Source organism: Petaurus breviceps, unplaced genomic scaffold (genome assembly GCF_028583685.1).
Source record: "Petaurus breviceps papuanus isolate PSGF00001 unplaced genomic scaffold, PetGlider_PUasm1.0 64, whole genome shotgun sequence".
In the NCBI taxonomy this organism is placed as follows: domain Eukaryota; kingdom Metazoa; phylum Chordata; class Mammalia; order Diprotodontia; family Petauridae; genus Petaurus; species Petaurus breviceps.
Window position 1 is genome coordinate 7,820,531 of NW_027186428.1, and position 27,393 is coordinate 7,847,923.

The window sequence follows — 27,393 nt, forward strand, 5'->3', positions numbered from 1 at the left end:
GGAAGGAAGGAGGGAAGGAGGGAGGGAGGGCCAGTTTTTCTTGGCCTCAAGCATTATCAGTATCTGCTTAAGACAAAAGGAAGAGATCTGGAAGGCACAGCCTGTGCCAGAACTGGCCCCCTTAGGCTGAAAGTGTAGAATGTGCTTGAACTCTCCTGGGGGGTCCTGGGTCAGTGATGAATGCTGGGACCTACTGACAGCCTGGGTAGAGAAAGGGAGGAAGGGATCAGAACTGCTCTGGCTTTCTGAACCCAGGCTCCAGTCTTTCTTTTTGATGTGGTGAAATAGATTGAGAAGGGGGGGGGGGGGGAGAGGGATGGGGGAAAGCCTGAAACCCAAATGATCTGGAGCATTTCCCCAAACATAAAACATAGACTCCTCCTCCAAGGGCAATATTTTGGAGTGGGGTATACTCCCCTCCCCCAAATTGGTCTCTCATTCTTCTTGGTCCCATAAAGAGGCCCATAATAATGACTACTTTGCCATCTGGGGAGGGGGAAAAAAGCAACAAAGGTTATAATTTCTGAGCCAAATTCTTCTTTTACAATGGTCCCTTTCTTTAGAGAAGCTGTGAGGGGCTGTGGTTAGCCAGGCAACAATGAAGCAGTATGTAACAGGGACTTTAAAAATTAATATGGAACCCTGGCATTTTCCAAAGACTAGATCTTAATCTTAGGTGCTCCTGGGGCAAGTGAAGGGGGTAATTGAGAAAGCAGCTTTTTTTTTAAAGGGGGGGATGGCATGTGTAAAGAATAACAAAGCAGAGTTAAGGGCAGATCCTAGCAGCTGGGAACAGCTGGGAGGCCTCAGATGGCATTTAAATGTTCCACCCCACATACATGTGTATAAGCATGCCTATAAACATGTACACACATATGTTACCAATATAGTCTGATGAGGACACATACAACTTTAGATACAACAAAGAGTCTCACTTGGGGCTTTTGAAACCTCAGGGCCCCTAGCCCTCTGCCCCTATTTACATACCCACAAAAAGCCTCCTGCAAAGGTGGAAGCAGAACAAACCATGGGAACAAGAGGCAGCGTGTTGGAGCGGAAACCATACTGGCCATGCAATCAGAAGACCCGGATTCAAATCTTAAGTCTGTCACTACTTATAATCTTGGGCAGGTCACTTAACTAATCTGTACCTTTGTTTCCTCATCAACAAAATGAAGGAATTGGGTTAGATGACCTTTAAGGTGCCTTCCAGGCACCAAATTTGTGATCCTGTGAATGGTTTTTTATTACTAGAGATGAGACACTGCAGGGTCCTTATTAGCATCATCTTGACAGAAAGTTGAATGGGAGCATTGATGTGCTCTCGATTGATGTGGTGATTCTAGCCTGTCAGTGACACATGGGGCACACGCCTAAATGTTTTATCACTGGGGTCTCTAGGGTCTGTGGAATGTTCTCTCTGGAGCTTTTGTACTGGATAAGACATTTATACAGTTGTTCTCCAGTCAGCTTAATACATAGTCCATTGTCACCGCTGGGTGAGGGACAAATAGCAGATCCAGCACTACTCAGAATCTACAAGGCCTGTGAACTGTTCATGGTGCAATAAGTGACCAAGACTAAAAGAAGGGCAGAGAAAGATGAATGAAGAAGGAAGCAGAGAACCTTGTCTAGGGACCCTTAGTTCTTTCCAGCTTCCATTTTTGGTTGAAACAGACACCTTCCCTTTCTCTCTGATGCCTTTTGATTCCCTGTTCTTCTTCCTATCCTGGGCAGTTCTTTTGCTCAATCCCAAACCTGCTGACCAAATTACTTGACCATTAAGTCAAGACAACTCATAAACTTTTTATTCTAGGGAACATAGATAGCTTAACAGAATGTTCAATAATATCTTAGGGGCAAATCAGGGAGCAGGCTGGGGTTCACTGATACTATCTCAGACACAAAGAGATTTTAGTGGGACAGAATCATCAGAACTATAAGAGGTCTAGACAAACATTGGATATAGCCCAGGCTTAAAACTAGCATTATATAAATTATAGTACATGAAAGTAATGGAATATATGCTATAAGAGATGATGAAGAATTCAGAGAAGTGTAGAGAGACTTATATGAACTAATACAAAGTGAAGTAAGGAGAACCAGTAAAAAGAAAATTAAAACACAATAATTACAACAATGCAAATGCAAAGATCACTGCCAATATAAAGAAACTGAATGTTGTACAGTTATAATGATGAAGTTTTTTCCTAAAGAGGAGATGAGAAAATGTTTCTCCCTCCCTTTTTCAGAGAGGTGGGGAGGTGGGGTCTATGGATATGGACCACTGCATATACTGTAAGATTTGATCAATGTCTTGGTTAAATTTGCAGAATTGTTTTTTGCCTCTTTTTTATTCTTTGTTACACGGGGGGGGGGGGGGGATGACTTACTGGATAGGGGAAAGGGGAGGGATGTATATTCAGAAATGAAGGTGATATAAAAAGAAAAGATGCTGATCGAAATTTTCAAAAAGCACTCATGTTTAAGGTTATGATGACATTTCCTTAGAGTCTGCGGATCATTAAACAGGAGAGGTCCTAAACTTCTGGAAGATATGTGAAACATTAGCAAAATAAAAGCAATTATCATCCACTCCAGCATGCAAGGAGAAGTCCCAACTGGCCCTTTCATAGTCCTCTCTGGGAACCTGCTGAAACACCCCTGAGGAGACAGCCATGTATGAACCCATGGCTTGGGTCTGAGAAGGATGGACTCCCACATCCCATACCTGTGGCTCCGAGTCTATGTTGATTCTGTAGGCTTGTGCTTTGCCATCGTCGGGATTGCTAGACGACCAGGCCTTCCCTTCAGTTCTGCAATAAAGAATTTAGGAGAATTACTAAGTATTATCCAGAAGCCCAACCTGATCAAATTGTCAAGACAAGAAGCTTGTCATCCACTCAAAGCCACAGTCCTCACAGCTCAATGATGTTCAAATCTATTTAGGCAATCATATGAGGCATAGGGGGAAGATGTCAGGATGCATGCGAAACACTTGTGGCCTTGGTGCCACTGACTTAGACAGACATTCTATGCAGGCAAGGCACCAGAAAACCACAGAGGCTCTGCAGCCCCCTTTCAGCACAATTAGATGACTTCATTCCTGAGATCTCAGAAGAACTAGATTTCCTAAGAAATCAGAGGGCAGGATGAAAGAGCTATTTGGCATTCCCCTTCCCCACCCCTCCATGTCATTATTCTCATCATGAAACTAGTCTCTTATTGGAAACAGAAACCAAGAGAAACAATTAAATATAAAAAACAAGAGGAGTAATAACCCTTAGTACTCCCAATGTCTCATCGTGTCATTGTCTACGGCATAGTTCAGCCCTCGATTACACACTACCATGTTTTGTCTTTTGTGGGAGCCCTGTTTTCTTCCCAGATGGCAAACAACTCTTTGAAAGGAGAGCCTGGCAGTCAACTGGGCAAAGCTAAGCGAACTGCAGTATATGAATGTAATGGAATTATCATTTTGCTGGAACAAAAAACGAAGATCGCCGAGAAGCATGGGAAGACATTTATGAGCTAATGCAGGGGAAAGTAAACCAAAGTGGGAAAACAACATAGATGGTCACTAGAACAGTTTAAACAGAAAGGACAACAATGAAATCCCTGAATTGAATGTCATGGAATTATAATTACCAGAGCTGACCCTCTGCTCTTTGCAATAGTGAGAGACTCTGGGTGTGAAATATTGCATGTACTAACATATTTGGTTGATGTACTTGTTTGTTCCTAAATTGCTTTTTTTTCCTTACCTCTTTGGTTTTCTTTTACTTTTTGTTACAAGGGATGGCTCTCTGGAGAGTTGAGGATTAGCAAGGGAGAAGAGATAGAGATATATTTGGGAGTGAAGGTAATGTTAAAAAAAGATAGTTGGTTTTTTTTTTTAAAGAAAGCAAGCAGGGGGCTAGGATTTCTTCCTTTTCTCTCTCTCTCCAGACTCCAAGATTCCAGAGGGACAAGACTTAGGTCTTCTTGTCCTCTGCTTCCCCGGGACTCTCAGGAAGCTACCCCTCTGGGGGTAGTTCCCAACTCTGGTCCCCCTTCTATCTCCTCCCAGACTTTAGCCTCCACAAGAGCAGGCCTGAGTCTATTCCCCTTTCTGTCTCCCCCACTGCAGACAGTCATCCTGAGGCTGAGAGCACAGGTGTGGGCACAGTATGCTGAGTGACTAAACTGGATTTGCTGTTTATTTTTCTTCCCAAGGTGATGGCTAGAGGAGCATGTTTTTATTTAAAAATAAAAATTGAAGAGATTTTCAAGGCAAAAACAAAGAAAAAAAGAGCTAGAGGCAGAAGGTATATCTTGACAGAGGCTGGAGAGAAAAATGTCACACACACACACACACACACACACACACACGGAAGAAGGATGACTGGGCACTTGGAGTTAAGTGGCAGATGAAGTTCCTGCCATACACAGATGAGGAAACTGAACCCTTTCAGGCAGAGGCACCTATTTGTGATCCAAGAGATGATGATGGAGATCTGTGGGGGCTGTTAGGAGAGAGATCAACTTATAAGAAAGAAGACCCAAGCAGTGGTGTTTGGTGGCTCCCTGTTCAGTGGTAGTTCCAAGGCAGCTATCGGGGTTTAGCTTTTTGTTTGTTTGTTTTTTTCCATTCTGGACCTTTGATTTCATCTATGTAGGGTACTTCTATTTCTAATGCAAATCAGTAACTTGCAGTCTTATAGAGTTAGTATTAACAGGTCAAGTGACTAACCCTGGATCACACAACCATTATCTCATAAAATAAGGGGCAGGAATTGAATCCACATCTTCCTGACTCCAAGGTCAGCTCTCTATCCACTGCACCACACAGCCTCTCCAGCTGTTTATTAATCTGTTGTTAATAATAGAAAAGTCTGTTATTTTTTCATTGCCAGTAGAATAACATACTAACTCCTTATCCAGCACTTAAGACTCTCAAAGATCTGACTCCAACCTACCTTTGCAACCTAGTCTTATTTCACATCCTCTCTGTTTGAGCCAAATTAGACTACGAGCTGGTTCCTAAACTCGACCCACCATCTCTTTATGCCATGTAGTGACAAGTCATTCCCCATGCTTGGAATGTACTCTACCTCTCAGAATACTTCTCTTCTTTCGAAGCTCACCCCAGGTGCTACCTTCTTTATGAGGACTCCTCTAATTGCCTTCCCCTCTTAATGCCCTTTGCCTCCTCAGCTTTCCTTGTATTATGCCATTTGTGTATGAGCTGTATTCCTCCCCAGTCTCTACTAGGGTGGGGAATCTGTGGCCTCAAGGCCCTCGAGTGTGGCCCTTTGACTGAATCCAAACTTCATATCTAAGTTTGGATTCAGTCAAAGGACCATACTTGAGGACCTAGAAGGCCACATGTGGCCTCAAGGCTGCAGGTTTCTCACCCCTGCATACAAGCTCCCTAAAGGTAGAAACTTTCCCTTATACCCCCTAGTTCTCTAATAGTGCCTTGCACATTGGAGGCATATAATTAATGTTTCTTAAAGTAAACTGACTTCCCACGGCACATTTACCTAGGATGTGGTAGAGAGAATCCCAAGGTTTGGAAAACCTGCTGACCGCAACCCACTCATGGTAATCCACATGAGGACAAATATTAGCAATAGAAGGATCTAAGAAAGTACTGCTAAAGCCAATGAAGTATTGAGCAAGAAACAGAAGACTTTAGGACACATTTGGTATTCTGATCCTGGCTGTGGATTAGAGGTGGAGCGGCTTTACAAAGGAAAGGCAGATTTGGGAAGAGAACAGCTAGTTAGGAACAATGTTTGGATTTTTGGATCAAGGTTTAAAATACAGGAATGGGGTTGGCCAAAGATGTAGTATGCTCAATGGGGATTGGTAAAAATATATTGCCTGTGGTCTTACAAAGCTGTAACAGTTTTAAGCTGAAAAGGAGGGGGAGGGAGAAAGCCACCTATGTATCTACAAAACTAGATATCACAGAGTTGACTTAGATCTTCGCATTACAGAGAAGAACTACATCTATCAAAGTCAGTCATCATACAATGTGTTGTACTGTGTACAATGTTCCCCTGGATCTGCTCATTTCATTCAACATTAGTTCATATAAATCTTTCTAGGTTTTTCTGAAGTCCACCTTTGAGCAGGTATATTTCAAAGGATTCAGAGAAAGGATAAGTAGAATCCAGTGACTTGAAATTCTATAAGGAATTCAGCCTAAAAAGGACAGAGCATTCTCAAGAATGAAATTCTAGTTATGGAAACAAAAACAATTCTAGAGAGGAAGAAATATGGAAATTCTGTAAAGAGGTAATTCATCAATGTAGATTTTTTAAAAAGATATAAGTGCAGATAATGATGGATGAATTTTCAAAAATGTATTTACAATCCTATGAGAATGGTGTCAGAAGCACTAAGATTCAGAATGAACTCAGACTGTTGAGGGTAGGTAATGTCAAACAAAATGTGTTTTTTAAATGCTTACATCAGGAAAAAGAGGAAAATAAAGAAGGACTACAAGCACATGCTCAGGGTACATGAAACACTGACAATGGATGATGGGAGAAAAGACAGAACTAGTCAACTTGTATTTAGCTTTTCCTTTCTCTGCTAAGACTAATGGTCTTTAGAATGGGGAAAGCAGAACAAAACTGGTTAAAAAGGAGTTTGAAACCCAAGATAAGCAATGAGGCAATAGTCTTCAATGATAGTTACCTGATTCTGATAACATACATTGTAGGGTGTTGATATAACCTGGTAGGTGTGATCACTAAGAGCTTTCAAATATTATGTAGAATAAAAAAGGTGCTTCAGGATCAGAAAATGGAAAATATTCCGATTTTAAAAGGGCAAGGAAGTAGAGATTTCAAACTGTGAACCAGTGAGGTTGACTTTAATTATGATTAAATTCCAGATTGTATGGTTAAAGTGATGGTAGTGAATGAGCATCTAAAAAGGGAAGCAGTGATCACTAAGAACAAGGACGGCTTCATCACAAGCAGATCATGCAAAAAAAGAAACTTAATTTCTTTTTTTATAGTTACTAGATTTATAGATGGGTAGAACACTATGTAATTTACTTGGATTTCAGTAACCAAATCTATCATATTATACTTGGGGACAAGATGGAGATGAGTTACCTAGGCAATAACACAGTCAAATGGATTAGGAGATGGTTTTTAAAAATAGAAGTAGTTGTTAATGAGTTAGATGTCATCTTAGAAGAAGGCTTCTCATAGATTGCCTGAGGGATATGTCTTTGGTTCAGGGCTATTAACATCTTTGCCAGTGACTTGAGTGGACACATAGCTAGCAAACTTATTAAATTTGCAGATGACTCAAAACTCTGAGGGATAAGCAAACATGTTTGAAGATAGATTTGGGATCTAAAAAGAACCCAGCAGGCTTTAATGGTGAGCTGAAGCTATTGAGATGAAACTATACAGAGGTAAATGTAAAGTTCTTTATTTGAATTTGAAAAATAAACAGCAGAAATACAAAATGGAGGTACAGCAGCTAGACAATAGTTCTTGTGAGAACAGTCTAGGATTTTTGTTGGAATGCAAGTTTAATACAGCACCAATCTCACTGCGTGGAAAAGAGTTCCACATGAGGGAGGTCTTGTTCTACTCAATCCTGATTAGACTATAACCGAACTGTGTTCAGTTCTGGGCACTACAAAAGCTAGGCAGCTCAGTGAGTAGAGTGCTGGGACTAGAGTCGGGAAGACCTGAGGTCAAATCCAGATTCAGACACAGTGATAGAATTGGGACTAGAAGCCAGGTCTCTAGACTCTAGTACACTTTTTATTATGCCATAATTGGAGATAAACATTGTTAAGGACTGAAAAACATCAGAATTCAGCCTTTCATGACTATGACCAATCAAATGCCAGAGGGATGATGATGAAACACTTGTTCCTACTCTTGGTACAAACAGTAAAACGAGACATCCTCTCATAGACACTAATGTGTCAGTTTGTGTTTCTTAACTGTTTTTTTGTTACAAGGCAGGGTGCATGTGTGGGTGGTGTGGGGTGTGGTGGAGGTTACTGGGAAGTAACATTAATGTAAAAATAAAGAAAGAAAAGCATCAATGAAACATTTTTTCTAAGCTGCTTTGTTGGGAGAGTTATTGACTATTCAACTTTAATATTCTCTCTGGGGACACCCTTAGGGAGGCTTTGGAAATTCCCAAGGAAAAAAAGAGTGTATCAGAGAATGGCCCCGGTCAAGCTTTTGCTTCACAGGGTCCCCTTTGGCAGAGAAGACGTGGGTGAGATGCTGAAATGAAAAAGCCCTTTCTTTTTCCCAAGCTCAAACATCCCCCCCTCCCCCCGCCCAAGGCTGACATATACATAGCATTCACTTCCACAACATTCAGTGTTTGATAGATATCACTTAATATATGCTTTTGTATTCATTCATTCTTTAGGAATGTGTCAAAATTACCCTTGGTATCAATATTCCGGTTAGCCAAATGGGACTGAGTCCTGCATATATGTAGCTTGGCTTGGATACATTCTTTTGCCACCTGGAGGCTCAGAGACCTTCCACAAGGAAACCATTTTTTCAACCATAAAAGGAATTCATTGGGAAACATGTACATTCATCCCAAGCTCTTAGAAGGCAAGCGATTATTTTGCTTTAGTCTTTATATACCCAGAACCCAGCACAGAGCCTGGTACATAGTAGGAACTTAAATATTTGTTTCTTGATAAATATTTGTTTCTTCTTGGCTCAGCCTACAGAATGTTGGAGCTGGAAGGAGCCTCAGAGATGAGCTATTCTCAGCAAGCACTTTACAACTTTTAATGTATACTATGGAACTCAAGAACCCTAATTATTGCTATGGCCTGTGGAAAAGGGGGAGATAACTCAGCACTCAGAGAGGTAACCAGACAGGGACTATAAGATCACAGGTAGAGTTGGACCTGATCATAGTTAAGAGTGAGAAAGACCTGAGCTCAGATCCCACCTCAGATACTTACTAGCTGGGTGACCCTGAGCAAGCCTCAGTTTCCCCTTCTATAAAATGGATGGTGGTGGTTATAGTATCATGTACTTTGCAGAGTTGTTGTGAGGTTCAAATGAGATAACATATACATATACAGTGCTTTGCTAAACTTAAAAACTCTATACAAATGCTGGCTATTATTACTATCATCTTTGCAGAGCAGCTAGGTGGCACAGTGACTCATCTTCCTGAGTTCATCTGGCCTTAGACACTTTCTAGCTGTGTGACTCTGGGCAAGTCATTTAACACTTTTTGCCTCAGTTTATTTATCTGTAAAATGAGCTGGAGAAGCAAATAGAAAACCACTCTAGTATTTCTGTCAAGAAAAAAAAGAGTCAAAAGAGTTAGACACGACTGAAAAATGACTTAACATCAACAATCATCATCATCATCATCATCCAAGTGGGGAGGGGACTGTGTCCAGGAATCCTGCAGATTTTCTACCTGAATGCTCTTTCATTCTCCCTCTCTCAGCTGTAATCAGCAAGATATAATGACTTTTTATTGGAACTCTTTAGGGGTGCCAGCATGGTATAGTAGATAGAAACCAGGCCTTGGAGCCAGGAAGACCTGAGTTCAAGTTCTGCCTCTGACACACACTGTCTGTGTGACCCTGTGCATGTCATTGAATCTTTCCAGGGTCTAGGCAACTCTTTAAGACTATAATTACAAGGGCAGCTAGGTGTCGCAGTGAATAGAGCACTGGCCCAGGAGTCAGGAGGACCTGAGCTCAAATCCAGCTTCAGACACTTGACACTTACTATGTGATCTTGGGCAAGTCACTTAATCCTGAGATATGCTGACCTGCTTTGGTAGAAAAAAGTTCCTCACTTTGGGAATTCCCTATACTAATGAAGTCAAAGTTTCAGTAAATGGCAAACTCTTCACCAAAATCATTTGATGTTTGCTCTGGGTCCAGATAGGAAACAGGACATTGTGAAATTCCTGTCTTTCCTTAGAAACCAAATACCAAATATAGTTTAGAAAAGTTTCCAATAACAGAAAGGATTAGTAAACAGGTTGAATCCTGAGTGACGTTGAGGGGTGGCCCAGCTCTGCTTTGAGGGGGCCCAGGAGTCTTTCATACTTGGAGTAAGTAGCTCAGAGTCAGTAGGAGTGTCTGATGTCCTCAATCCATAAGTAATAAGGGAATTTGGAAATGTGTTTTAGACCTTGGGCGAATCTGGCCTGAAGGAGTTTTATCCAGCAGGGTAGGCTTCCTTATGCCATTCCACTCTTTTCTCACTAAACTTTGTATAAGAAATCACCTTGAGATTTGTTCAGATTTCAGCCCCTGATTCATGAAAATCCCTAAGTTCTCACAGATCCAGACATGGTTGTCGTGCTTTGTGGATCAGTCCTAACCTACCATTCTTAACTGATCTTGCCTCTTCCCCATCTGCCTCACCTACTCCAGACTGCTCTCTGCTCTCTGATTGGTTCAGAACCATTCCCATACCTTACTTACAGCATTCCTGTAGCCCCACCAAGACCTCCTGCTCCCTGGACTTTAGCTTATGCTCACTTTGCTCTCCTTTCTCTCCTTATGTGCATGGCCTTTTTCTGGGCACACTTAGCTAATGTTCATGGATGAGATCAGTCTCAATTAGCAGAGGTAGAGACTTAGTGAAGGTACCTGGGAAGGACGTGTTTCACAAAGGGATGGCAGGACCTAGGCAGTCCAACCCCTCTGTGTTGGAGTTTGAGGACCTCCAGGTTGAGCTCTGCCTGTGTCCTTTGGGGAACCTCGGTGAGGCTTATCCCCACAGAAGCAAACACTGGAGGAAAGCCCCAAAGGGAAGTTCTAAAGCCCCCAGCCCACCCAGCTACCCCCAGGTTAACACCATAGACAACAAGGTCCCTAATTTTCCCTCTTATTAAGTGATAAGAAAGCCTGTCTACTTGTCTATTTCTGGTAGAAAGATTTAATTTTCTGGCTCTGAGGAAGAAAATTGTTTTCAGATGCATGTCTCAAGTTGGAAGACATTAAGCTCAGATATATGGAAATCATTACCCAAATAACACTCTAGTTTTATCTCTCCTTTCTAATTTAGACTGATTCCTGCCTTGTGGATTATGGGTGGGGATGTTGCATCCTCGGTCAGCTCCAACCTATCTCTCTAACCTTGCTTTCCTCTCTGCCCTTTTAGGCCTCCTTGGCTCCCGGCCAGCTGGTTTGCTCACAGTTCCCAGTATAGGCTCATTCTCACCAGTATGGATTTACTCACCACCAAGCCAGAAAACCCAGGCTTGGGGCACATACATTAAACCTGGATAATTAAAAAGTTTAAATCACCACCTCTTTCCATGAGGACTGGAACATAGTCTTTCAGCAGGTTATTTCTTAAAAGTACAGTTAGGAAAACAGCTTACATACAAGCCTCCACAGTACTTTACATCAAGCATCCCCATCTGGTTACAATTCCACTGGATTGCTCTTTCTGATTTAGGGTTTCTCATCAAAAAAACAAAATTCTGGTTTGTGTTTTCCCTTCTCAGGGTGCAACACAGAAACAGTTGTGTGGATGATGGGGTATGTGACAGCTAGCAGGAGACTGTGAGGGCCAGAGGCCTATCCCTTCCTGAGCTAACTCAGTCTTCTTGGCCTGTCTTGAGCTCATCTCTTCCACCAAATTGGGATGGAGATGTTGCAAGGAATCCTTTAGCCAGTTTGTGTGGGAGCTACCAGTTTGTCTTCACTCCAGGGCCTAACTCCCTCAGTATGGCCTTAACTGGGGATCATGATTCACTCCATGCATTATGTGGATACCATCCTGGGCCACCAGGGGAGAAGGTAGGAAGGGCTATCACCCTTTCTGGCCCTCAGTACCATGCTATGAGCAAAACCTCACAGCCTGTGTATGCCTGCAGGCGGGTCCCAAATTCCTTTTTGTTTTTTGCTTTTTGGAGAGGGAAAGGTAGGGAAATTGGGGTTGTAACTTGCCCATGGTCACATGGCTAGTTTTGTGTTAAGTGTCTAAGGCTGGATTTGAGCTCAGGTCCTCCTGACTCCAGGGCCCGTGCTCTATTCACTGCACTATCTAGCCGTCCCCCCAAGCATTCCTTACAGCCCCAGCTAGCTGCAGCTGTCTATGTAACCTTCACACTCCCCAGACCAGACTAGACCTACCCTGCTTTGTACACAGGGGGAATGGCCACATCTGGGAAGATCAGAAAGTACTTTCTTCTATCCCTGTTTTCTTTGTCATTATGGCTTTTAGATTTAGAGAAAGAAATTAACTTCTTTAGTCCAACCACTCCCCACCTCATTTTATAGTGGAGGTAACTGGTGCCCAGAGAAATTAAGTGGAAAAAGGCAAATTTGCAGCCAGAGCCTCTGACTACAAGTCCATTTCCCTATGCTCCATCCTGCAGGATTTTCTTCTCTAGATGCTGGAGACACTGACTGCCTCAACCTCTCCAGGAGCTACACAGGCATCATGCTAGCCTGTCCTTGGCAAAACCAAGCAATGCTGCCAGCATAGAGTGACCTGTGCCACACTGGCTCACATGTGCTTGAACACCCTGCTGCTGTCCCAAGGGGAGCTTTCACCAAGAACAGCAGGAGAATTATATTGATCATAGCTAGTCTATGCAAGAGGGAGCATACCAGAGATGACACATCGTCTTTTCTAACAGCTACGGCTCTTGTCACAGAAGGTCCAGAAAACTCTTTATCCTAGAAGATCACTTCAGTCCTGGAATCAACAGCTTAGAAACATCCTCCATTCCCCCTCTCCCTCCCCCCCGCCCCCCTGCTCCCAGTCCTCCCTCCTAGAAGGAGGTCAATCTGGCCAGAGAAATATAACTCCTGAACTTCTCTAGGGTGCCTCTGTCACAGCAGAGCTTTTAGCTTCTTTTATGTATTGTCGCTCTCCATTAGAATGTAAGCGCCTTGAGGGCAGGGACCATCTTTTCTTTCGTTCTGCTTGTATTTCTGTCCCCAGCACTTAGCACAGAGCCTGGCACATAGTAAGTTCTTAATAAATGCTTGCTTACTGACTGCTTCGATCTACTGGCAATGAAAACACTGCTTTTCAGGAGGCTTTTGGAGCTGAATGGCGGGGAGTCAGGTTCAGAGGGGAAGGCAGTGTGAGGTATGTCGACCTGAGCCAACAGAGGGCAGGGAACAGTGCAAAGCTTCCTACTACCTTCCCAGAGATGGCAAGATACTATAGAAGGAAGGCGGAAAAAAAACCTGAATTCTAATGAGCAATATCAACCTCATTAATGAAATCTTCCTGCAAGGCAGAGCTAGAGATTTGACTGTTTTTCAAACGTGAGGAATTTCTAGCGTAGCCTCTTGCTTTGCCTAACAATGGTGTTTGGGCTTGGGAGAGTCCTATGGTGGAAATAATGCCAAGGAAGTCCTTTGAGAGAATTTACACCAAGTTTGATCCTGGAGAACAGATGAGAAAATGCTCCTTCATCTCTTCTTCACAGAGGTGAAGGATTCTGGGTTCAGAATACTGCATGGAGTATCAGATAGATCTGATGTGTTGGGTGATTTTTAAAAATTATTCTTTGTAATAACAAAGGATGACTTGCCAGTGTGTGCACTCCAAAACTGTGTGCAACAGAGATCCTTACCCAAATAACACACAGAGGCTTCTTAAGGTAGGAAACAGAAAAGAATGGTTTATTACAATCTTGAGAAAGGGCAAGCCCCCTTCTGACAAATAGTCAGGAAGGAGAAACAATTTACAAAAGGAAATGGCGAAGTTATAAAGCCCTAACTTGGAATTCTCCCCCACCCCTCTTCTGACCTTTTTCTTCCATTGGCTGGAAGTCAGGTGCACAATCTAAGGCCGGCATTCTACCTCAAGTACCAGAACAAGAAACAGTAGACCACCCAATGTACAGTTGAGAAAGCACTTGTGTCTTTGTTTAGCATATCTTATGCTGAGGTGTCACTGAGGAGAGGGGTGACTCCCTACCACTCTGAGTTTTGAGTCCTTGTAAATCATGTGGTTTCCTGTGAAGGAGAACTTGGGCCTGCTTCCCACGAAAAGGCTTGCTAGATTTTAGAGTATAGTCTGAGAAGTTTTCACTTCTCTCATTCAGCAGATAGAAGAAAGGGAGAGATTTATTTTGAATGAAAATGATGTAAAAACAAAAAAATCAGTAAAATTTAAAAAAAAAACTGAATTAAATGAATTCTCAGATAATCTTCTCACAGTACATTTATTAAAAGTTCATTAGAATATGAAAGTTAAAGCTGCTCGTCTGGCAGTTCCTACAACCACACATAACTGCAGCCTGGAGCGCTAGTTTGGAGTCCGAAGGCCTGGGTTCAAATTCACATTTTTCCTCTTTCCATGCAACCTTGGATAAGTCACTTCCTATCTCTGGGTCTCAGTTTCCTCATCTATAAAATGATCATTTAGATAGAGGTGTCAAACTTACTGCCCTTGGACCAGAAAAACTCCTGTGTGTGTCACCTCAACCAAATTAAACTGTAATTGGGAAAGGTTTCACAAAATAAATAAAAATACAATACAACATAGATAATGTCAGTTTGTGGTTTTCTAAGTCAAAATGCAATCAGCAGGGATCCATTTTTATTTGGATTTTATACCACTAACTTAGATAACTTCTGAGGCCTCTTCTAGCTCTATAATTCCACAACAACAATGGTAAACACTCACATATACCTATAATCTGGCCTCTCCATCCACTTCACTCCAGTATAATCAGGAAGAGATAGGACTTCTAGTGTTCTCAGGGCAGACCCTAAAGTTAAGAAAAGGGAGTGATGAATTCTGAGGTAAAGGGGTGAGGAGACAATGAGAGAAAGAAATAATTGAAGGTCTTACCCACACTAAAAGAAACTCAAAGAAAAGAATGAGGAAGCCCTGGAAAAAGAATTAAGGAAATGGTTGTAGGTGGGAGTGAGAGATTTGAATAGACTGAGTCAAAAGGCTAATTTTAAAAGCAAGTGAGTGAGTGGGTACCCAGATGCATGTATGGACTTGTCATGGACCAGAGGTCTTGAGACAGCAATATTAGAGGATAAAGAAATAATGGATCGACCCTCAAAGGGTATAGCAACAGTTGTAGTGAGGCCAGCATCAGACCCATCTCAACGAACAAGGTGTTGACTGGAGGCAGGAATGCCCAGAAATTGTGGGAGGTAGGAAGGGTCTTAGAGTTGGAAGGTCATCTACCTCATCCAACCCCCATGTGAACAGGAATTACCTCTACATCAGTCTTCATTTGAAGAAAGAGGGGGAACAAAAACCAAAAACAACAACTAAAACCACAATTATTTTCACCTTTTAGTGAGTAGTAATCAACTATTCACTAAATATGAGAAAATATCTAGTCTCAGTGACATCTGTAATATAGAGGACTCTGAGGGAGTCCTTCATCTTACAGGTAGTTGATACTGTCCAAATGTGGTATTCAAGGGCTAATATTTAAAGTTAAAGTTAAAAGAAAAAAAGGCACTAAGTTAGATGGGTCAGTGGATAGACCACTGGACCTGGAGTCAGGAAGATCTGAGTTCAAATCTAGCCTCAGACAAATAACAGCTGTGTGATCCTGGTCAAGATATTTAACCTTTACCTGCCTCAGTTTCCTCAACTGTAAAATGGGGAGCATAACAACACTTAGTTCCAGGGCTGTGGTGAAGATCAAGTGAGATAATATTTGTAAAGTCTTTAGGGCTATGCCTGGCACATAATAGTCACTTAATAAATGCATATTTCCTTCTTCCCTCTCACCAGAATGGCTGTCAGTGTATGTGAGTACTACTTGTGTTTCCCATAATTCTTCTCCTACATCTCAGAATGATCTGGAAGATACTTCAGTGTTGTTAAGCCAAAAGAAAAAAATGCAAGCTGTCTTACAGATCCAAATCTTGCAAGAAGGTTGAGGCACATACCCAAATAACAAACTGAGTTTCTGGATTTCTTTAGTCATTAGCTTGGCCATGTTACTGGACTTAGAGTCAGGATAAGATACTACCACACAGCTGAGGAGGGATTCAAAGCTAGACTTCCTGACTTTAAGTATATTGCTCTACTCTCTATGTCACACTGCCCCTCAAAGGGCACCCTCCTTTTCCTGGGGAAAAAGGTGGGGAACCCATTTGGTGGTCCCTGGTGATACAGACATTGCTGAAACTGAATCCACAAGGCTGTATTTTTCTGACCTGCTTTTCTCAGCCCAAAGTCCCAGTGGGACATGCCTACAAATTAGCATGAAAGAAAGAAACTGATCCCAGGTTAGGTGTTCACATGCTATGTGACTAACTAACAAAGGAGAGATACCAAGTCAGAAACTTCCCTCTCAATCCACCCTAAGGCAGCTCAAGCCACAGCTGTCTGTGTGGGGAAAATTGCTTAAGAAGGTTAGAAAGAAATTATGTTTTCCCAGAAATTTTTGGCAAAGATGTGAGGCCTCCACAAATCAGTCAGGTCCATATGTTGCCTATCTCTCATGTTTAGTTGGATTATTCAATATTCTAGTCATCTGTGAGTGACCAAGAATGTGGGTTCTTCTCCATGCCAGGTTCTGGGTAAAATGCTAGTAAATGCTACCCGATCGATTCTTCAGAGTGGTACACTGGATGGAAAATGGGCAACTTGGGAGGTGACAGGAGAAACAATGGATTAGATTAATTGTTGCCTAATATTCTGCCAACTCTGTGATTCTTTGGTAGTTTTTATCCAGACTAAAGAGCCTGAAATACCTCTAGATCACAGATCAGGAAATCGCCATCTGTACATCCCAAGGAACAACAGAAACAGGGCATTTCACCAAGGGCAAGCAGTAACATTCCAACATAGCTAGAATGCCTGATTATCCCTGAAAAATGGCCAGAGCCCAACCTACCCAATTGTGGAAATGAGAAGTTCACAGATATTGCACGTGATTTGGGGCTTTTTCAATGTATTGACTAGTTATGCAGATTTTTCCTCTTTTTTTTTCCTTCAAAAACTACTATTTGTTATATGGAATGTTTTTCTGGGAAAGAAAGAAAGGGGAAATGGGAAAAAACTACAGTGACATAAAAAAATAAGATATCAATAAAAACTTATTTTAAAAAAAGAAAAAAATATATGATCAAATGTGGGTTGGGCCATGGGACAGTGTCATTTTCTTATAGGGCAGGATCCTCTCTCCCCCTTCTGCTGAATAGGCCTATAGAGAAAAATCAAAATTTGTTCAGACTATCAACACCTTTCCCTGTGTACCACTTCCTCTCATCTTTGACTCTAGAACATCTGAATTTTCACTTTACTCATTTAATGAACCAAAAGACAATATAAACAGCAGACTTTGGCCCAAAAGAGCAAGGTGTTTCCTGTAGCTGAGGTGTTGCTCTCTGATAAAATCTGAAGACCAAGTGCAGTCCAAATTTTGGACATGGAGGGTAGGATATCCAGAAACATTTCAAATTCAGTTTGTAGCCCTGTCTGCCATGAAGAAACAAAATGGTGGTCACTTGATTTTCCAATGGGCCTCTATCATTCTAAATGGATTCCATTTGAGCCTTGTCAGTGGGTAGAAATTGCAGAGAGTATACTGAACAAATAAAACAAAATGTAGATTTGCTAAACTAGCAGTTTTGTGAAAACTAGACCTTGGGTATGAAGATGTGGCCATCAGGACTAGGTCCAGGTCTTTTCCTGCCTATTGTACCACATAAACACAGGTCAACATGTTTAGGACACCACAGAAAGAAGGATAGGTCTCCAGAAATATGTTTTCTCCACCTCTTTACTCACTTAAACTTTGGTGGAGTTATTTATCATTGGAGGTTGTGGAGATTATTAACTCAGGTTACTTAAATTCTGATTTAGGTACACTGAGGATCCTTAAATGTAGAATTAGTTAAGGAATGAGTGCCTTTTGTGGACAAAGATTGATGTGGAGAAATATGGAAGAAATGGGGAAAAAAAAACCTACCTGCAGAGGTGGCCATAGATAGAGTTGGGAATAATTAGCAAACCCTGGCTGTGGGACCTTTGTTTTCTGTACAGGCTTAGGTTTGGTGTTTGGTCACTTTTTTTTTTCAATTTTAGAAAGCAAAGATCTCGGAGTGGGTGTGGGGGGTCTTGAGGCTGACTTAAATGTGGTGTCCAATAGCTGGGAAGACTGAGTGGCATTTCCCAGACCTTCGAGGTGATGCCCCCTGGCACAAATCCTCATTCATTCTTCCCCAAACAACTGGAAAAACAGTATTCATCTCATAGTTAGAAGCTACCAATGACTGAATAGAGCTATTTCATGGAGAAAGGGCACAAAACAGGAAGTGCTCACAAAGTCACAAAGACAGAATGGAACAGTGAGATGTAATGGACAGTTTCTCCCACTTGCCCTACTTTAGGAAAAAGTGCCATCAGAAATTCCAAAAGTCTTAGCCAACATGTTATTTTGCTTTGTTTTGCTGGGTGGGGTGGGGTGAAAAGAGTCAAGGCAGACCACCCATCCTCACTTTAGCTGGGGGGAAGCTCAAATCCAGTTCAAGCCAAACCCAATGCATCCGAATGATACAACAGAAAGAGCCCTGGATGTGGGAGCTGAGAACTTGGATTGGAATCCCATCTGCCCTTTGCTATTTATGTGATCTTGGGCAGGTCTTTTAATATCTCTGGACCTTTCTCTCTTTCTTGATCTGCAAATAAGGGTTTCAGCTAGATAGCTTCAATCCCTTCCAACCCTGGAGTCATATGTTCCTGTGATATTGTCTAGGGAAGTAATGCACAAATTAGGAGATATTTGACATGTCTTATGAATATATGGGCTTGCCTAACTGAAAGAGATTACCTAGCCCAACTACTTAATTTTGAGGATGAGGAACCTGAGACTCAGACAGTTTAAGAGACTTAACCAAGGTCACACAATTAGTAAGATATAGAGCTACAATTAAACTGAAATACTCAGACTCTGAGCCCAACACTTATCTATAGCACCTTGGGCACAACTGAAATTTTGCTGCTCTTCATGGAAATTTCTGGGGGCTTGAGTCTTCTCTTCATGGAATGGCATCCCTGAGGAGAGGTAGTATCCTATCTCCCCATTGTTCCTCTCTCCTCCCCTTCCCCATGGAGAAGCAAGTGATTTTCAGAATATCACCATCTTGGTATCATCCCCTATGGATGCCAACATGGTCAAATACTGACTCATTATTTCTTAAAAGGTGCCAGAAATTAGCAAAATAAATGGCAGCAAGATCTTGGGATGGATTTTTAAGAGAATGATTAATGAACACTTAGAAAAGGCAGCAATGATCACACCAGATGTTCATCCAGAACAGGTCAAGGAAGACAAATCCCTTTTCATTTTTTTGATGGACTTGGAGATGGGTTGGTAGGGGTGTTGTTGGAAACATAGTTGGCCTAGATTTAAGCATTGGTTTGATAAAGTTTCTTATGTTATTCTTGTGGGGAAATTACACATCTGTGAGCTGGATGATAATGCAATTAAACAGATTCAAAATTGAATCAATGGCCTGACTTATACTAGTCATTAAAGGTTGGATGTCAGCATGGCAGGATTTTTTCAATGGAAATCCCCAAGGACCTATGTTAGGCTGCCTTGTGCTATTTAATATTTATAAAAAGGACTCATAGAGGTGTGCTTATCAAATTTTCAGATGACTCAAAGTTGGAGAGACAGTCAACATACTGGAAGACAAATCAGGATCCAAAAAGATCCTGGCAGGCTGGAACATAGGACCGAATTTATTAGAATGGACTTTAACAGGGATACATGTAAAGTCTTAGACTTGAATTGAAAAAAAACTTCACTGCTACAAAATGATGGAAATATGACTAAAGGCAGCTAGGTGGCACAGTGGATAGGGTGTTAGACATGAAGTCAAGAAGAACTGAGTTCAGATCCAACCTCAGACACTTACTACTTGGATGACCCTGGGCAAGTCATTTAATCTTTATTTGTCTTAGTTTCTTCAGCTGTAAAATGGGGAGAATAATAGTACCTACTTCCTAGAGTTGTTGTGAGGATCAAATGATATGGTATTAGTAAAGTGTTTAGCCCATTACCTGACGTTTTGTAGGAACTTAATGAATACTTATTCTCTCTGTCTCTGTTTCTCTTTCTGTCAGTTCATTTGGAAAAGATCTGGAACTTTAGTAGATTTCAGCTCAATATGAATGAACAGCATAACAGCCTTTTAAAAAGCTGTGATCTTGGGTTTCCCAGAGAGGCATATTGTCTAGGACTGGGGAGATGATAGTCTTGGTGGCCTCTGACCTGATCAGAACACATTTGGAGTATTGTTTTCAATGCTGAGGTGCAGTGGATGGAGCACTTTGCTTGGAATCAGGAAGATTCATTTTCCTAAGCTCAAATTTGGCCTCAAATGCTGTGTATGACCCTGGACAAGTCACTTAATTCTGTTTGCCTCATTTGTAAAATGACCTGGAGAAGGAAATGGCAAACAACTCCAGTATCTTTGCCAAGAAAACCCCAAAATGGGGTCGTGAAGAATTGGAAGTGAATGAAACAACTGGATAAAAATTTCGGTGCTGGGACATTGACAAGGTGGGGGACATCCAAGAAGGCAATCAGGATGGTGGACAGCCGCAAGATCATGTCATATGAGGATCAATTGAAGGAACTTGGTTCTTTGGATGATGTATAGACTGAAAAGAGAAGATCACTCTTTCTCTCTCTCTCATTCTTCCCCCACCCCATATACACACACACACACGTACATACATGGAGAGAGAGAGAAAGAGAGAGAAAGAGAGAGAGAGAGAGAGAGAAAGAGAGAGAGAGAGAAAGAGAGAGAGAGAGAGAGAGAGAGAGAGAGAGAGAGAGAGAGAGAGAGCACCAGACATGATAGTTCTTCTCAATCATTTGAAATGCTGCTATACAGAAGAGGGATCAGATCTTGGCAACAGAGACCAAATTTAGGAGCAATGAGTAAAGAAACTGCTAGAGGCCAAATTAGGTTTGATGTCAGAAAACACTTCCTAACAATTAAAGTGAGTCAAAGGTGGAGTGGGTTACCTCTGAGGGTATGAGGTTTCTGTCTGGCCCACCCCACTATTAGAGGTCTTCTAACAAAGTATAGATGACCATGTTATTTTGAAAACAGGATTCCTATTCAGCTATAGAATAGCTTCAATGGTTTCTGAGGTCATTAGGTTGGAGATGGTTTCCATCTCTGTGATTCTGTGATCACCTCAATAATCAAAAGGATAGAATGATATCAAAAGATGCAGCAAAAGCATTTGACAAAATATAACATGCATTAAAGATTTTTCCTTAACGTGATAAAAAGAATTTATCTGAAATCAAGAACTAACGTTATTTGTAATGGAGAAACACAAGAAGCTTTTCCATAAGTATGAAGCAACCTAGGAAGTTAGGCTTGACTGTTCTCATGTCTAACCTCTTCTATTCATTCAAGTGGCAAATGAGATTTATTACACCTCTATAACTTCTCTCGTATCCTTCCCTTTTTCTCAGTCGACATGGCCACTACCCCAGTTCAGGGCCCTCTGCTGGGCTTCTTAAGTCGTCTCCCCCTTTTAGACACTGTCCTCTCCAATTCATTCTCCACACAGTTGCCACAAACATCTTCCAAAGGAACACATCTGAGGTGTGACCATGTCACTACCCTGCTCGAAAGTCTTCAGTGTCTCCCTATGGATGACAGTATAAAATTTAACAACAAGCATTTCCATAACACAGTAGAATAAACAAGAAGCCACCTATCTTTCCGGTTTTAGCTGATACTATGTCTCTAGCAACCACTCTCCATTCCAGTCAAACTGGCTAATTAGCTGTTTCCCAAAATCACGGAGTCTACCATTTCCATCTCCCTTCCAGGCTTTTGCACAGACTACCTCAAGTTCCTGGAATTGATTTCTTCATCTCTGCTTCTCAGTATCCTTAACTTCCTTCATGGCTCAGCCTAGGTGCGTTTCCTCTTACCCCACCACCATCATCATCATCATCATTATGACCTTTTATTTATTTATCTTTTATATGTTGAATCCTCTCAGTTGAGTATAAGCGTTTTAGGCACAGTGGCTGGTCCATTTCAGTACCTAACCCTCATACACAGCATCATACCTTGGACACGGTGGATCCTTAGTGCTTGTTGATTTGAACTGAACTAAATATGAATAAAAGGTCAAGAAATAAAGAGAAATAGTAATAAAATTCAATGCCAATATGACTTCAGAAAAACTTATGCCTGAATATTGCTGGTGGAGTTGTAATTTGTTCCAATCTCTTTGAAGAGCTCTATAGAATTATATAAGATGAAGTATGGCTTACTGAATAGAGAACTAGCCTTGAAAGCTGGGAGATTGATCTGGGTTCAAGCACCACTTCTGATACATACTAACTATATTACCTGGGAATATCTCTTAGCACCTCAGGGCTCTGTATAACTCTCTAAGAGTCTGATTTGCAGAGAAGGTGCTTGGGAGTTCACTGTTAGCAAAAACATAGTCTCTAACCTATATGGAATTTTATATACACATACACATATATGTATGTATGTATATACACACACATATATGACCTACCTATACAAAAAATATTCCTTCCATCACTATTTGTAATTGCAGAGCAAAAAACTGACACAGATAGTAACCAACAATCAGTGGAGTAAATGCTAATGAATTATGTTATAAAAATAGAATGGAATATTACTGTGCCACAAAAAATATTGAATATGAAGAATTAAGAGAAATACATGAAGATATCTGATGTGATGCAGAATGAAGAAAACAGGATAAAAAACAATATGCACACTGACTACTAGTCTGGAAATAAAGTCAACACTACAAGGTAACGAAGTATGTATGGGTCAAGTACAGTAGACAATGTTGATACCACTGCTATCAAAATTAAAACACACATCCTTCCTGCTAACAATCAGTAAGTAGCAAAAATGGAAAGTGACGTGTACTATCAGCCTCAATCTTGCCATTAAGCAATTTTGTTTAATTGTTTTCAGGAAAGGTTATTTGGGTTGGGAAGTGTCCGTTGTGTCAAAACAAAATGCAGCAATAAGTTAAAGAAATGACAAATGTGAATAATTTAAAGGAAAATGGGAAAACTCACCTGAAGCAATGAAGAGGGAAGAAAGAATCATAGGAACAATATAAATAGAACACAGCTGTGTAATGAAAACATTAACAGAGGAAGAACGTTTCTATAGACTACAATGGATACTTTGTTACTTCCTTGTTTGAGTCAATATACACAGAGTGCTTCCTTTAATAATTGGTACTTGGTCATTGAAGTATTTTAAAAATACTCAGAAGAGAACAGGAGAATGAATGGTTAGTAGGAAACACTGACAAACAGGACAGCTTTGAAAATAACATGCTGAATTTATCATGTACTTGGAGAGGGAAGCAAGCATGGTACACATTCCTGGCTGCTGGTGTAATTCACTTTTCCTTTTCTGCTTTTGTCAAGTTTAGAATAAAAAATAAAATTAAAAAAAGAAAGAACTAGTAAATTAATCAAAGTGTATGGTTATATTTATACTCATTTATTATTGCTAAATTGTTCTTGTCTTTCTTTTGCTTCTATTTATACTAATGCATACTTACATTGGTAGATGAAAATGAAAGCAAAATTAATTAAAAATAAATATTAAGAAAAGGTGCTGGTCATGGCTTTTCGGGCCCTGGGAATGATTGTGTACCACAAACTGGTGTCTTTTCCAGTGCTTGCCTTCTCTGTTAAAAGAATAATCCTTCCAAATGTGGATTTAAGTATCAAGCTTTAGCCCTTCCTAATGGACCCCCCCTCCCCACAAGCCCTGGGAGAAAGATCACCTAAAACCAAATCTTCACTCTCACTTCTGCACCTCAAACACTAGGAAGGCATTGTCTCCTACCTTCCCTTTGTCTCTGTCAAAAGTAATACTATTTTTTTCATGACTCTAACTCGGAACTTCAGTCAACCATCTGATTCCCTGGTCTTTCTCATTATTCATTTCCGTATGTTACCTCATCCCTCCATTCGTCTCCTAGTTCAGGTCCTCATACCCTTCCTTTCTCCTGTGTTATTGTTAAAAGTCTCTTGATTGTTCTCCCTGACTCCAGTTTCTCCCCTCATCCTTCACACCATTTCCAGAATTATCTTCCTAAAATGCCTCTTTAAGGATGGTTCCCTTCTGCTCAACTTGGTTCCATAGTGCCTAAAGACTTAAGTCTAAACACCATGAGCTGCCATTCGTCACCTTCCACAATCTAGCTTCAACCTGCTTCAAGAGCTTATTGTTTCTTCCTCCCCTTCCCACACCCTTTGCTCTAGTCAGGCTTGACTTTTCTCTTCCTCATACATATTCTGGGCTCATTCCCACTTCCACTTTTTAGCCTGAATAGTTCCTACCATCTAGAATGCTCTTTCTCTCTCCTACTATGTCTCCAGTTCCTACCCATACTTCAAGATGCACCCTCTAGTTTCTACCTCTGATGCGAAGTCTTCTCTCATTACTCTAGCCAGTAATAATTTCTCTCTTCTCTGAACTCTTGACTAATGCAAGCCGATAAAATCATCAAGTATTAACTTGCCTTATTCAGTCTATGTTGCCTGTGGTTATATTTTGTTTCCTCAACTAGACTGGGAGCTCCTCCAGGCTGAGGCTCTTTCTTTATCTTTTCCAAAGGAGAGCATGAAGTTGAACATAGGGTATTGGGGTTTGTTGGCAGGAAGTGGTTGAAAAACTTTGCTGCTTTCCTGAAAATGTCAGGTCATGAAAAACAATCAAGACCCACCAGGCTAGCCCAGACAAGCTAGATAATAAGGTTTAATCAGATGCCACCAGTTATGGCTGCAACCTATCGCTGCTTGGGAAACTTAAGCCTACCTTCTAGAGTCCTTCTCCTGCTGCTATAACAGACTTATACTAATAGATAAATGGATAAGAAACTCATTCACTATGATCTGCCTTTCTAGGGAGGCAGACTAAATCTGTGATGTTCAATATTATTTGTGCTTATGAGAGAAAGTTTCCCAGTATCCCCCAGATGATTACAGAACATCCCTTAATATCAATAACATTGTTACAGAAGACTTTGTTCCCAACTTCCAAAAAAAAAAAAGAAGACTCCAATAGACCTGGTCTATTGATGATGTCAATGTCTGGAGAGCTCAGTGTGGACAGCCTGATTCTATCTTCTCCTGATCATTATCTTTTTTCTTCACTGCTCTCCCCACATGGCCTGCTTTCAGGATGGTACTTTCTTTTGCTAGTCCTTCTCAGGTTGGGAGGACCTTGGCAGGCTTGGCTGGTAGATGGACAGACTGGAAGTTTATGATACCTAGACGAGACCTTGGTTTTTAAGGACAAAAGAAGCATGGTGGTGGTAGGGGCAAGGTACCATACCCCTATCTATCCCATCCTCTTTCTCTGGACATATTCTTGATCCTCATATTGAGTATCTGTCCCATGATGGGAAAATTAATAATAACGGAGTTGGAAAGATTGTAGACACTTCATAAATGTTTGTTGAATGAAAAAGAATTGGGCCTCTACCAAATACATAAGGCATGACTCTTCTGAAGTGCTTCCATATACTTACAGTCTTCTCATTGGGTCCTTATGACATTCCTGTAAGGCAGGCAAAATGATAGATTCATAGGATCATAGATTTGGAAATAGAAGTCCCATCTAAGTCTAATTGTTTCATTTTTCAGATGAAGAAACTGAGGCCCAAGGTCACACAGTTACTAGATATCAGGTGGGATTTAAACTCAGGTTCTTGGACTCCCAAGTCAGTCCCTCTTTTCACTGTACTGTGTTGTCCTGAGGCCCAGAAAGCGGAATGACTTGTCTATCTACATTTTGTGAGTCAACAGCAAAGGCAGTATTTGGAACCCAAAATATCCCCAATTTTGGTTAATACCCTTCCTGCTCCCCCCCCCCCCCAGACTCCAAAGGGACCTAGACTCTGGGAGCAATTCCTTCTCCCCTCCCCGCACCAGTCCTAGGTTGCATACTGGCATCTGGTGGTACAGACCACTTTGTATCTGGTTCAGTCCAAGTACTCAAGGTAAGTGAAACAAGAACTTGACCAAGAGGAATTCTAGGGTGTGTTTGTTCCTACCCAGTGAGTGGTTGGAGTAAATGGGGAGGTTTGGTGCTGGTTCTAGCAGGCTCAGTGGGGTGTTTGGTTTGGTTGGTATTACAGTAATAATATTTTTCATTGGGTCTGGGTTGGTACTCAGTATAGGAGCAGTTCCAGACTCTGATTTGCTTTGGTTCAAGTCCTTGTTCAGTTTTGTGTGCTCACTTGTAACCCTCCTCCTCTCTCCTACTCCCTCCCAGCTATTTGCCATAGCCCCAGGGAAGGAACAGCAATGTGGTTCTAATCAAATAATGGTAACCCAGTAGGAACTTCTCTCCCCTCCCCCCAACAGATTTCTCCCCCTCTTTTGTTTCCCCATTCCTTTTCTCTCTCTGCCTCCCTCTCAAACTACCCACCCCTTTAGCCCCTGAGCTGAGCCAGAAACCCTGGGGTCTCTGGGCCATAGCCAAAGATTGAGCTCATAGAAAGCTATTTTCTTGGGTACATGAGGGCACAATGCCCCAGTCACAGCTGTGTGCCTCTGGAGTGGTTTTGTGAAGAGATCCCCTCTGCCAGCCAGCTCTGGTCTCACTAAAAGGGATGGATAGTCTATGGCCAGATTCATTATTCAAGGACCTTGTTATAGCCACTGCTTACAACCTGCTACTCTCAGTTCCCAGAAAACTTCCCCATGACTCATCTAGTCCTGAAGCAACTAGGCCTCTATGACTTCCTCACCCTATTTACTGCTTCCAGTGAACTGATCTGCAGTCAGACTGTCATACTTCTGCACATTTGACTAAGTAGCTTCCGACTCTTCAAGGTCAGGGGGTCATTCACATGGATTCTTACATGGAAGCAGGGAGGATGGGGATACTGGAAAGGCCCCTGCCGCCCCAAGTCTCTCCTACTGATGTCTAAAAGTTGACCATTTGAGCTTTAGCTGTCTCCTCCAGGAGAGGCAACACCAGGACAGCAATTAGCAATTTTAGGACTTGGCATGGCACAAACCATGCCCCAGAATATGCCCTCAAGCTCTTTAAATCTGAACACTGTAAGCCTTTGGCTGGGGAAGCTGCCATGGGTTGTAAAAAGTCCAAAGAAGAGGAACTCATGGAAGGTGTGAACATACCAGATTGTAGGGAGAAAGTGACTGCCAGGGTAGAGGGAGGTAGAATGTGGAAACTTCCTATTTTAGGTATTTATTTTATTTACACAGGTTTTGATTGATATTTTTTGTTTTTACATCACCTGCATTTCCCCTGTATTCCTTCCAACCCCCTCCCACAGAACCAATCCTTACAATAAAGAAGAGGAAAAATCAGCAAAACCAATGAAAAAGCATGATGTTGAATACAATACTCTATACTCAAGGACT

At 41.5% G+C, this 27,393-nt stretch overlaps 1 protein-coding gene across 2 annotated transcripts in view; it reads right to left on the bottom strand.

The window, feature by feature from the left end:
* The window catches only part of PDLIM4 (PDZ and LIM domain 4), a 109,886-nt gene that overhangs the window by 44,827 nt on the left and 37,666 nt on the right, over positions 1–27,393 (bottom strand). For both annotated transcript variants that reach the window (XM_069103869.1, XM_069103868.1), the window contains exon 3: positions 2,732–2,816. In XM_069103869.1, coding sequence (XP_068959970.1) covers positions 2,732–2,816 — 85 coding nt within the window. The remainder of the gene's footprint in view (positions 1–2,731; positions 2,817–27,393) is intronic.